At 35.1% G+C, this 13,098-nt stretch overlaps 1 protein-coding gene across 6 annotated transcripts in view; it reads left to right on the plus strand.

The window, feature by feature from the left end:
• Positions 1-13,098, plus strand: part of atf7ip.S (activating transcription factor 7 interacting protein S homeolog) — a 71,246-nt gene that overhangs the window by 37,002 nt on the left and 21,146 nt on the right. For 5 of the 6 annotated variants that reach the window (XM_041561581.1, XM_041561580.1, XM_041561577.1 and 2 more), the window contains one exon: positions 11,288-12,699. In XM_041561581.1, coding sequence (XP_041417515.1) covers positions 11,295-12,699 — 1,405 coding nt within the window. In that variant the 5' untranslated portion in view covers positions 11,288-11,294. Of the gene's footprint in view, positions 1-8,772; positions 8,961-11,287; positions 12,700-13,098 lie in introns of those variants that run through there. The other variant, XM_041561578.1, reaches the window with a different exon arrangement.

The raw sequence follows: 13,098 nt of genomic DNA on the forward strand, positions 1-13,098 counted from the left end.
TTCTCAGCCTGTTGTTGTACACATTGCTGACACATGACTACACAGCTAGACGCAGCTCTAACCACATCATCAAGTTCGCCGATGACACGACACTGAAGAAGGGAGGCTGTGTCCCCCCGAAACGTTGAATATTTATTGTTGGTGGCATTAATAAAAGGGGCACTATCCCCGACTGCAACATTGGTGTGTGCGGACCGTTTTTCGAGAATACAAAGCACGACACTGGTGGGGCTCATCAGCCACAACGACGAGTCAGAGTACAGAGATGAGGTTCAGCAGCTGGCAGTCTGGTGCAGTGAGAACAACCTGTCACTGAATGTGGATAAAACAAAAAGAGATGATCGTCGACTTCAGGAGAACTCGCCATGCTCACATACCACTCAGCATCAACAGCTCCACGGTAGAATTGGTAAAGAACATCAAATTCCTGGGAGTCCACATCTCAGATGAACACATCTGGACCACCAACACCGCCTCCATCACCAAAAAGGCTCAGCAGCGTCTTCACTTCCTGAGACGACTGAAACGGGCCAACCTTCTCCCTTCCAGCCAACCCTCATCGTGTTCTACAGGGGCACCATAGAGAGCCTCCTGACGCGCTGCATCTCTGTCTGGTACAGTAGTGCCAGCGCTGTTGACTGGAAAAGTCTACAGCGGGCTGTCAGAGCAGCTGGCAACATCATGGGAGCGGCTCTTCCATCACTGCAGGACATCTTCCACAAGCGCTGTGCAAGAATGGCCTCCTACATTGCATTGGACTCCACACACCCCTCACACGGCTGCTCCCATCCGGCAGACGCTCTCGCAAGATATTAAAGCCCCATCAACCAGACTGCACGAAAGCTTTTTTTCCCACAAGCGATCAGAATCCGTAACTCACTGCCTGCCTTTCCGCTACATTCCAGACACACCTGAACTTTTCTTTACACACCTAGACTACCTCAGAGACACTCTGATATCTGTACTAGCTGGAGCCATGTTGTCTCGTCTCACTGTGTATTCATATACTGCTGAGATGACAAAGTTGAATTTGATAAATAATAGATATTGTGCATTTTTGTTGGTCTAACAATCTGACCAGTTTTACCTTGTAGTCATAACCTATACTATTTACTATGTATAATTTACAGTATCATGATCAGGACAGAAGTTTGATAATTTTATAACAATATGTATTTCTCATATACATTTTCATTCAAATTCACAACTTTGTTACAGCTTTCACAATCAAATATTTTAGTTAATAGTAAGTAACACTTTTTTGTTGAAATGGTGGTCTCAGATAGTAAGAGGTTAGCAACAGTAATTCTGCTGTGTTTGTAAAACAGTACAAGGAGTTCTTCACAGCATATTGACCTCAGCATTGTGATGCTTTGATATGGGAATTTTCTATTTGTGCTGATATATTAATGCAAGATATAAACAATAATTTAGCTGTGTGTAGATTTCAATGTGATAATTTTGTGTAATTTCTAATTTTTTAAACCACCGTAGAATTTGTGGTTGGGAACTGTTACTGCTCCAACAGATACCTGATATAGTCTATCTTTTTAGCTTAAAAAGTGATCTTTTTCATGTTACACTATAAAATTATATTGTTTCTCACTACTGCTTTATCTCATTATTGAGTTATCTAAAAGTACTTTTTAAAATTAAAAAAAAAAAAGTGTACAGTACTGGTAAATACCAGTAATTAAGATTTTAATTACTGAAGCCATTTCCTAAATTGGGATCCTGCCACACGATGTTGCTATACAACGAACGACTAGCATTTCTTAAGCCAGTGATTTATCTTGTCTCTAATGATTTCCAAAACCATTTTTTCAGTTCACTTGGTTTCATTTTCTGCTTCACTTTTGGGCCAGAAAAAAAGGCATTTATTATTCATGGCTTACAAAAGTCTAATTTATGTAGAATGTGGCTTAAAGATATGGGACAAAGCCTTTTGTAACTCTGAAAGCACTGTAGTATGTAATTCTGACATCTTAGTCTGAAACCGAAAATTGTATGCCTACCGCAGGGTACTTGTTACAGCACCACCACATGTTGACTGCAATTATATATGCTTACTAAGGAAAACATTGTTGATCGTATGTGTCTTTGAGGCCAATAACCCTGGAAAACCAATCCTGAGTCTGGGCATTTGCTTGAGACGTATTCAGTTCAGTGGTGGACAAAGAACAAGTCTAAACTTTGTCATTTTAAACAACAAAAGAATTGTGGTTAGAGGCCCCCAAGAAGGCCCTATAGCATTTCCAGCAACTGAATGGTACACTGCCCAAAGTGGCAAAAAATCCTCATAGCACAGTGCTCCTATCAGTATAAGCAAATCAATTTTGGGTTTACATGTTGTCATTGTACAAGTTAATTTCGTTAATTTTTTTTTTTTAATTCACAAAATCAGTGGATATGATTTATATGTATATTGTGGTATGCAAAATGACTTCAAGGAACAGTTCAGTGTGAAAATAAAAACTGTGTAAATAGATACAGTGCGAAATAAAAAATGTTTCTAATATATTTAGTTTGCCAAAAATGTAATGTATAAAGGCTGGAGTGACTGGATGTGTAACATAATAGCCAGAACACTACTTCCTGCTTTTCCGCTCTCTAATTCTGAGCTAGTCAGTGACTTGAAGGGGGGGGGGGCACATGGTACATTTCTGTTCAGTGAGTTTGCAATTGATCCTCAGCATTCAGCTCAGATTAAAAAACAGTTATGATCCATGTGCCCCCCCTCAAGTCTATGATTGGTTACTGCTTGGTAACCAGGGTAACCAGTCAGTGGAAACCAAGAGAGCTGCAAAGCAAGAAGTAGTATTCTGACTATTACTGTAGGAAGTAGGTCTACCCGTATTACTGCTTTGATTGATGCTCCACCTCATTAGCCAATATGCAGATGTCTTGCTTATTTGTAAGTCAATGCATGAAAGTTGCTCTTGGACACTAGGATAACTTATCATGGGTTTTTTTTGTTTTGTTTTCAATAAGTGCAGTATGGCAGCTCCCAATAATACACATTTGGAAGACACACTAGCTGTTACATTTATAGTTGTTTAGCAATCATTTTCATATTGTTCTATAGTGCAAGTTGCCTGTTTTGCCTCCACAACAATCTATAAAACCGATTTATTGACCACTTAAAATTGTGGCTTCATAAAGTTAAATGAGAATTCATATAAGAGCGGTAGAATTTTTTGATTGTATGTATGTATGTATGTATGTATGTATGTATGTATGTATATAATATATATACTGTGTGTGTGTTTGTCTATATATGTATGTGTATGTATATATATGTATATGTGTGTGTGTGTGTATATATGTATATATGTGTGTGTATATATGTATATATATATATATATATATATATATATATATATATATATATATATATATATATATATATATATATATATATATATATATATATATAATATATATAAATATATATATATATATATATATATATATATATATATATATATATATATATATATATATATATATAATATATATATATATATAAATATATAATATATGGAAAATAACGGGAGTGCTGGTCCATTTTACATACTATACATCATAATTTGACCTAGCACCCAATATTGGATTGGTGTATGAGTGCAGGTACTTTCTGACTTCTATACACACATATAAATAAAATTATAGGTTCTCTAAGTAACTTTCCAATCGTGTTCTCTCAGGGACTAAAAGTCATTTATTTAAACTTGACACTTTGCCCAAGCAGAAAATCAAATTCTCTTACTACTTGCACCTTTCAGCAAAGACCATTATTATATTGTCTGAAATATTGGGAGTTTGCCACTTAGGTCCAGACACACCATATAATCATAATCCTTCATTATCCTGTCAGTTACTATTTCCTTAAACATCAGTGGTTAGGATTTTTCTAAAAGATAGTAGTAAACGTTCTGATGTTTGCTACTTGTCTAGTAACCCATGGCAACCAAGCAGTAGCTATCATGTACATGGGTTTGGTAGGTATGGGAAACTTTAAACCCTTAATAATAATAATAAGATAATGTAATAATTACTAAAGTAAATCTGAGTTGCCTATAGAACTATATTGTCACCTCTGTGATATACAGTAGTTCTAGTTCAAGCATTATGAGTTCCTGTCAGGAATACCAGTAAAGATTTTGCTTGGAACCCAAAAGCTCTGTTTTATCCAGAGATTCTGGCAGACATACAGCAAACTTATTTTAGCCTAAGAATGTCTGTTTTAAAAGTGACTGAAATTGTTATTCAATTTAAAATTTTTGTTCAGTCACACATTCTTCTAAAGCATTTTATATTGAAACTTTAGATTTGCAATCTACTACAGTTCCATATTGTCGAGTCTTAAATGTGTATGAATTTGTACTAGTAAAGTAGGGTTGCTACCTGTTCGGTTTCACACTATTGGTTTTTGTATGATTGGGGGTGGGTCCTGGTACGGTGCACTCCCACTGAGGTGGGGATAAATATTGTGTATTGTACCATCAGGCAGGCTTGAGAAAGGACGAGATTAAGCCTGAAACGTTGCCTGTTTTCTGACCTAATAAACATCTTTTTACTTTTGCAACAAAGAGGTGCTGCAGCGGTATTTGTTTCAGTGTATATTTTGCCCCTGACAAGGGCTTCAGGACTGCGTTGCACCCTGCCCACAAAGGTTCTTAGAGTTGGTTGAAGCACACACAATTTGCACTACCTGTTCTGTTTTGACCCGAATTGTTAGGTTTTTATAAGGCCTGTTTGGGTCTCAACGTTCTGTTTGATTTTTGGTCTTGTGAAACTCAAACAATAATCTGCCCAATAAATGCAAAACATTTAAATACTAAGTTACTCACCTCAACATGGCTTAGTTATTAGCAAGTGCAGTTTCTTAGTATTACAAAAAAAAGCAAATCAATAAAAAATAAGAAATCATTTTTCTAAATTAGCATTGCTGTATTTCAAAGCTTTCTGGATGACGGATTTCTGTATAATAGATCTCATAGCTGTAATTCTAAAGGATTGGTCTTATATAGATAGATAGATTTGCCACCCATGTGGTTTTGGACCGGAAATCACAGATTTTCAAAAAACTGTCCATACAAAACTTTGTCCAATTGAAAACATTGAAAAACTGGACATAAATACAGTCAGTGAAAGTGGTGCAATTTCTCCACCCCAGCGTCATAACTCTATTGACATCATTGTGCCCATCTCTGATGTCATCGAGACAACCCCAACATAACTGCCCCATCCCCAATGCTATCTGCCCTGTCCCTGTGTTCGGATTTAGCCGCCGGCAAAGGTGGCAACCCTATAGTAAAGTCATAAATCATATGGACATAGATGCATAGAAACATTATTTAAATACTTTTAATATGATTGCATCACGTATAATGTAATTAAACAACAAACCATGTAATATGAATTCAGAGGAAATTCATTGCAGAGCCTGCTCTTTTTTTATATTGATTAGTTTGCTACTATACATTAGAAACTGATCTTACCTTAAAGGAGAACTAAAGCATAACTAAAGAAGTAGGATAGAAATGTTGGACATTATGGGGCAGATTTATCATGGGTCAAATTGAAAATTTTATTTTTTTTTATGGTTAAAACTGTCAAATTTGACTAGGGAATTATCCAAACTCGATTTGAGGTTTTTAAAAAAAAAATCTAAATTAGATTTTCGAAATTTAGCATACTCTGGCCCTTTAAGAATTTGAATGTGACTATTCGCCACCTAAAACCTTTTGAAGTATAAGGTCAAATTTGATTCTAATCCGATTAGAGATTTCTAATCAGTAAAATTCGTTAGAATTTTACATATTCAATGTTATTATTAAATAGTCAAATATTCGAACTTCGAGTAAAATTGATTCATGTTAAAAAGAACTACAATGAATGTGAAATTTGACCCTTGATAAATGTGCTACTATATGTTTGACTTCTGTTCTGAATAGTTTGGGAAAACACATCACTAGTCTTTATTTAGAGACATATTCTGCAGCACAAAGTCTGGTATAAACATGGTGCAGCTAACATACTAGAAGTTACTCAGGGATACTGTGTGCATAGCTTACACATCACTTCCCTATTAGACTTTACATTTGGTGTCTTGCCATTAAACCTGTGTTTACTATTCTGTTTTCAGTGTGGTATTTGGCCAATTTTTTGAGAGAATTTTTTTTAATGTTTTTGTTTATATAGCTTTATTTTATGTTAAAGGAAAACTATACTCCCGAAATGAACAGATCATGTTAAGTGGCATATTAAAGAATCTTACCAAACTGGTCTATATATTTAAGTAAATCTTGCCCTTTTACATGTCTTGCCTTGAGCCACCATTTTGTGATGGTCAGTGTGCTGCCTCAGAGATCACCTGACCAGAAATACTGCAGCTCTAACTGTAACAGGAAGAAGTGTGAAAGCAAAAGAAAGAACTCTGTTAATTGGCTCATGTGACCTAACATGTATAGTTTGTGTGCACAGTGAATCGTACGATCCCAGGCGGTGGCCCTTATTTTTTAAATTGGCAATTTTCTATTTATGATTACCCAATGGCACATACTACTAGAAAAGTATGTTAATATGAAAATGGTTTATTTACATGAAGCAGGGTTTTACATATGAGCTGTTTTATGCAATATCTTTTTATAGAGACCTACATTGTTTGGGGGGTATAGTTTTCCTTTAAGTGCTCAGTCTCAGGGTAGGCAGTGACAACTTAACAGTAGGTTAGAAAAGAGCTTTTTGAATCCTTTTGGATGTGTGTGTTATACCACTTTCTATGGTGCTTTTATTTTAGCACTGCTTATATAGGTTAGTAAAGCACCACCTGCTGGATCATTGTGTTTATAGCATACAGTTTTACTAAAAATACAGTTTCTTAGCTTTAGTTAAAGTAATTATGACTACTTTGATTAGGCACTGTGTAATGTTACAGTGAAAGTATGCTCACTTTCCTACACTGCAGTAATTTGCAAGTTCTCCAATAGTTTTTTTTTCTTTTTAAATAGTTTTTCTGCTTATGTAAATAACGGGTCTGTATTAATCTGAATTATTTGTGGAGTATTCAGACAAATCCAAGTATTATGGATTAGACGCATCCAAAAAAAAAAAAGTAATCTTTAATTTCTGTTAATCACTTGTAAAATATGGGAGGGGTTATAATAACACTTTGCTACTAAGTCAAATATTTTAAAAATTGATGTATTAGAATCTGTGCCTGAATGGTAACAAATTGAATACATGATAAAGAACTGTTGAAATGGTTGTTGTTTTTTTTTAGTCTATGGTTTGTGAGTCTTTCTCTTGGTTTATTTTTGTTTTGTTTTGTTCAATAGATTCTCCATATGAAGATTTTACAATATGGTCAGAAACAATTATATTGCCCTTATCGCACCAGTGTACACAGCTTCCCAGCAGAGCCTTCCCTTGTTGCTGGGCAAGTTTCTGCTGTCATACAGCTGGTTGGTTGTTTCTGTGAGCAGCTCATATGAGCAGACATGTTTAAGCCTATCACAGGAACTTATGCTAATATTCCCTGTTTGCTGCTATACAGTGACCCACTCTATAAACTGAAACATGTCAAATTTGCTGAAGGGATGTCTAGAGCCTCTTGGTTCCACCTAGTAATTTAGAATTGTGGGACATAAGAGTACTATGGTAGAACCTTCTGAGTTATACTTAGTGTTTTGTATTTCTAAATGAGATTACACTATGGGGCACATTTACCAAGGGTCGAATATCGAGGGTTAATTAAAGTAAAATCCTTCAAGTCGAAGGATTTACCGCAAATACTTAGATCGAAGGAAAAATCGTTCGATCGAAGGATTCAAAGGATTTTAATCCATCAATCAAAGGATTTTCCTTCGATCAAAAAAAGCTTAGAAAACTTATGGGGAAGTTTTTTTTAAAGAGACAGTACTTAGACTATCGAATGGTCAAATAGTCTAACAATTTTTACGTAGAATCGTTAGAATCAAAGTCGTAGTTGAAGGTCGTAGTAGCCTATTCGATGGTCGAAGTACCCAAAAAAAAAAAACTTTGAAATTCAAAGTTTTTTTACTTCGAATCCTTCACTCGAGCATAGTAAATGTGTGTATAATCTATATAATATAGTCTTATAAAATGCATATTATTAAAGTAAGCAGCTCATAGGTTTTTTACTGATCTAAATATAGATCAGTAGTGCGTTAAAAATGTTCATGGTATTTTACGTGAATTTTGTCTATTACAATGCTGACATTGTAATCTAACCGTTCTGGAAATATTGCAGATATCTAGCCATATAATTCTTGTTATATATAAGTGTGTATAAGAAAACTATATAGAAGACTCACCAGTCTTCATTAAGTTGATGCATACGTATGCTAATTTGGGGGCAGACCTTACCCTCATTTGGGCTATACCATCAAATTTATAACCTAAAGCAATTATATCCTATATAATAAAGTTGAAGTGTCTCTGCGTCCAGTCCCTGCGTCCGTGGGATTGCGCTACTGCGCTACTGCGCATGTGCCCCACGGACCGTCTCTGGCGAATGTTTGACTACATATGTTCTAGCGCCCGTTAATTTAACGGGCTTAATGTCTAGTAATTATATAATTCCTAAAGCAAACTATCTAGAGCTTTATTATATGATTTTAAAGTGACATCGCTACTTTGTTTCCCTCTTAGACCAATAGCTTTTTTGTATAATATATCCTCAAGTGCCTGCAGGATTTGTTGTTTTAAAGCATAGAATAGAAAGGCAAGTTATTGGCTTGCACCGAGTGAGAAGTCCCCATTTTGCATGCAATCTCTCTATTTTGCCTTCAGTTAGTCGACTGCTTCTCTCCTGCGTTCTTGTTCAGTAGTGGCTGCAGGGAGCACTCTTGTGGATATGACTGGGAATTTTTCCGTACAGGCAAGGGTCATGATATCTGAACAATGTGCCACAGGGCCCTTTGCTTTAAAAGGTTTGTATGCTATGCTTCTACAATGAACGGGGTATTTAAGGTGCATGATGGATGCATGATTCTTGGTAATGTTGAGTTTACAGGAATTACAGTGTAACCTTAAATTTGTTGGAGCTATCAGCTTTTTTATATATATATATATATATATATATATATATATATATATATATATATATATATATATATATATATATATATATATATATATATATATTATACAGTGAGAGCTTCAGACAGAGAGAAATTATAAAAGTATCTTTTTTTTAATGTTAGTAAATGCGTTTGTGTATGTTAAGCACTAAAAATAGTATATAATCATATTCTAATTAACCAGTGTGCCAGATATTTCTCCAGCCTAACAAATTTGGTGTCTAGTGTTGTTCATGTGAGGAGAATTGTATGCAATTAGAATTTTATTTTTAGCTTAAATGGTTTGTATAAAAACGAGTATTGGCTGTTCTGTGAAATTTAATAATTCGTAGTTGAAACGTCATAGCAAAAAACAAAACTTCTTGTCAAGTGCTCAATCACTCCATAAGCTATTCCAGCTAGCGGTCAACGAATATATTACGTTTTACATTCTTTTCTTTGTGCTGAAACTAAATTTTTTTTGATACTAATTCAGATTAAATATATTTAGATAGTCTGGATAGCACAGTTTCTATGTTTTTGTTCATGTTAATATTCAAACCATGCATTTGTTTAGAGCTTATATAATGTTATTACAAGACTGTCCTGTATATTGTAGGCTCTTATCTCTCTTAAGGTTACCAAAATTAATCTGTAATGCTGATTAAACTTAACCTAATAATATTCCAACCATCACCAATTTTTTATAGTATACTTACATAAGGTATATAAATGTGTGTAATACAAACTGTTACTGTTAATTACAGTGCTGTAGTTAGTAGCTTGTTGGTAAGGGGTTACTTGAAACAGAAAGCTGTTAATCCAGTTGTTAGTAGTTTACATCTGTGTAAGTCAACAACTTGCATTCTACATTAAACTCTATTTTAATCAACCAAATAGAAAAGCAATAGCAAAGCAGAAACTGCATATATTTGCAGAATTAGATTAGAAGAAAAGGACATTACCACAGAGCTATAACAGTTTATTCTGTCCACAGTATTGTATTTTGAATTAAACAAATGTGTTAAAATACTTTGCTTAGCCACTGTTTTCAAATGCTTAAATAAACCCTGTCACCAGGCCCAGTCAACACTGATGTGTATCAGAATATCAGCAGATCCAGAGATGTTGAAAGATCTTGAGGCTTGAAGATATTGAGGCCTTTAAAATTTCCTTAATGAATCAATTGAAAATTGAGCGTAGGACTGGCCAGATATGGGATGACTTTGACGTAGTTGGCCAGTTTAAATATATTGCAATATATGGACAAACAATCCCTGTTTTATTTAAAGGGTAAGGCATTTTATAGTAGCAGCCTAATGGTTTTAAAATTTAGTGGTGAGCACAATGTTTCCTTGTTTGTTATACTTTAAAATTTCCGACCTTTTCCAACCTTGCTGTGCCCCCTCGACAATCTAATGGTCAGTGAGGCTGTTGGTAAGATTATAGGCATGCCAACTGCCCATTCTTGATAAAACCCCAGGATTTACCAATTATTTCAGGATCCTATAATTCTGTATATACTGATTATTTGGTATCACAATCAAGTATTTTTTTCATCCCAAAAATAAAATGTTGCCTGAAAAAATATAATGTATTTCTAAGCAACCTTCTAGTATAAATTTATTGTTTTTTTGTAATTGTTATTGGAAGCAGATCTCTATTTGGTGGTTCTGACTTTTGAAACAATGTAGCAAAGATGAGCTGATAATATACTGGCAAAGCATGCAGAGTATTGTGAAAACTGGAGCCTTGGCTATAGGAGAGCTGACTTCTGCTACATCGTTTACAACCATGAATGCAAGAAGTGACAGATGCTGCTTTCAATTTCAGTTACAAGTAACTTTAAACCACTGAAAATATTTAATGAATATTGGAAAGTTACTTATTACATTTTTCTTTCATTATTCAAAATTGAGCTTCACCTTTTACTGTATGTATGTTTGTTACGAGTGCAAGGATTTTTATTATTATATAGATAATATGGTGCTTTTGAGAGTCAGATACTGTCTGTTGAGAATAGGCCATGCTAACTTAAACAGCTTCAGTTAGAGTTGGTAAAGCTTAAAATGGACAGAGTGATTTAAGTTTAAAAAAAAAAAGAATGCAGTATAGTCTGTGCATTTTGACTTTTTTATATTGATTTTAATATAATGGATTCAAATGTAAAGATGTTCTGTGTGCCACTTTATTTAAAGGTTTAAGATGGATACATCAGAAGAACCTCAAAAAAAAGTTTTCAAAGCTCGGAAAACAATGAAAGCAAGTGATCGTCAACAATTAGACGCAGTGCACAAGGCAAAAGAGGAATTGCTAAAACCAACAGAGTTGAAGCTACTGAATGGAAATCATGAAAATGGGGATATTGATATAATTGCGGAGACAGATTTTGTGAATGACAGAAAAGAACTTAATGGCATGATAGATGTCAAGTCTGAGTCTCATGAAGTTTCGATTGTCAAGCTTTCAGACATCAAGGAAGGTATAATGAAGCTTGACCAAACCAAAGACTTAAAACTGAACATTGAACTTCATTCTACTGAGAGTCCTGTATGTCAAGACAATGAAACCAATATGTTGGCATGTGAAGATAAGGTACCTGTGGCTTCTGATAACTGTGCAGAACAACATGAAGAAAACAGTACCGATGTGGCACAAGAAGAAACTCCAAGTTTACAGTCATTAGATAAGACAACCACTAATATTGAATTATCCGAAAAATTATCTGAAGTCAACAATTCTGGGGAAGAGGAAAGTCATATTGTTTTGGATGGAATTCATGAGTTAGAAGATGATATCCCAGAGGAAGAGGTAAAAGGTGATGTTAATGGAAGGGCACTGGCAGAAGAAAATATGGACGTAGAGCATGAGGAGCAAGAGAAAATTTTACAAAAAGAAGAAGAAGAAGAAAGTAATGACCTAAAAGATTCTACAGACGAGCAAGGTGTAGAATCAGATGTTGCAGAGGGAACAAAAGAACTGTCAAAGGAAGAACTACAAGAAACTACAGAGAATGTAAATCATCAGGAAATGAAACCGGAGGGGGAAACTGAGAATGCAGCCAATATTCCTGAGGGCACCAATGCTCTAGTACATGGACAACAGGAGGAAGGTGCCATACAGGATATGGATATAGGACAAGAAGGGGGTTGTTCAGAAGAGAATTTAGAAAGTTTAGAAACTCCAATTGATGACAGTCAGCCAGCTGAAGAGGCTATATCTAGCAGTATGGAGATTGACCAGAGTATGAAAGTTGAAGAGCAAAAATGTTCAGTTGTCCAAGAATCTGCTCTAGAAAAATCTGTTTTAGAAATACAAACAGGAGCTAGATTAGAAAGTCCAGACACAATGGAAACGGATGAAATCATTCCAATTCTTGAAAAGCTTGCACCAGTGGAAGATGAGCCTGTGGACTTTGTAAATACTGATTTGAACTCTGAAAGTGTTGCAGATACTGAAGAAGAAAAGACAGGAAATGAGGAGACCTCCCCAAGCAAACAAGATAGTAGTGAGACTCTTCCCAGTGAAACATTCCTTGTTCTTTCTGATGAGGAAGAGCCTAGTGATGAACGTTCTTCACCAGCAGTAGAAAAGACATCAGCCCCTCAAGGTATAGTATATTGCTTTTTTCCCTTTGGGGTTTTTCTCTTTATCTATAATATAATTTTGAGTGTTGTGTTTTCAGTTTAGATACGGACTAAAAGTAGGAAAATTGTTTTTGCTTGCATGCTAAATGGAAAGTTTCCAATGAGTTCTTTACATCCTGAAACACAATACCAACTTTTACACTGCAAAGGAGCATGACTTTCATCTGTATACATGATCTCCATCTTGCAGAGCAGCAGTAAAGAGAGACTGGAGGTTTTCAGGGCACAAGTCACAAGGTTGAGATTACTTGGGAAAGTAAGAATATGGCTTGCCTCATGTTTACATTTAAAAAAAAAATAAAAAAATCTGTATGCTCTTCTAAGTTAAAAAAAAAAAAAAAAGTTTCCCTAGCACGATATCC

This window comes from Xenopus laevis, chromosome 4S (genome assembly GCF_017654675.1).
Source record: "Xenopus laevis strain J_2021 chromosome 4S, Xenopus_laevis_v10.1, whole genome shotgun sequence".
In the NCBI taxonomy this organism is placed as follows: Eukaryota; Metazoa; Chordata; class Amphibia; order Anura; family Pipidae; genus Xenopus; species Xenopus laevis.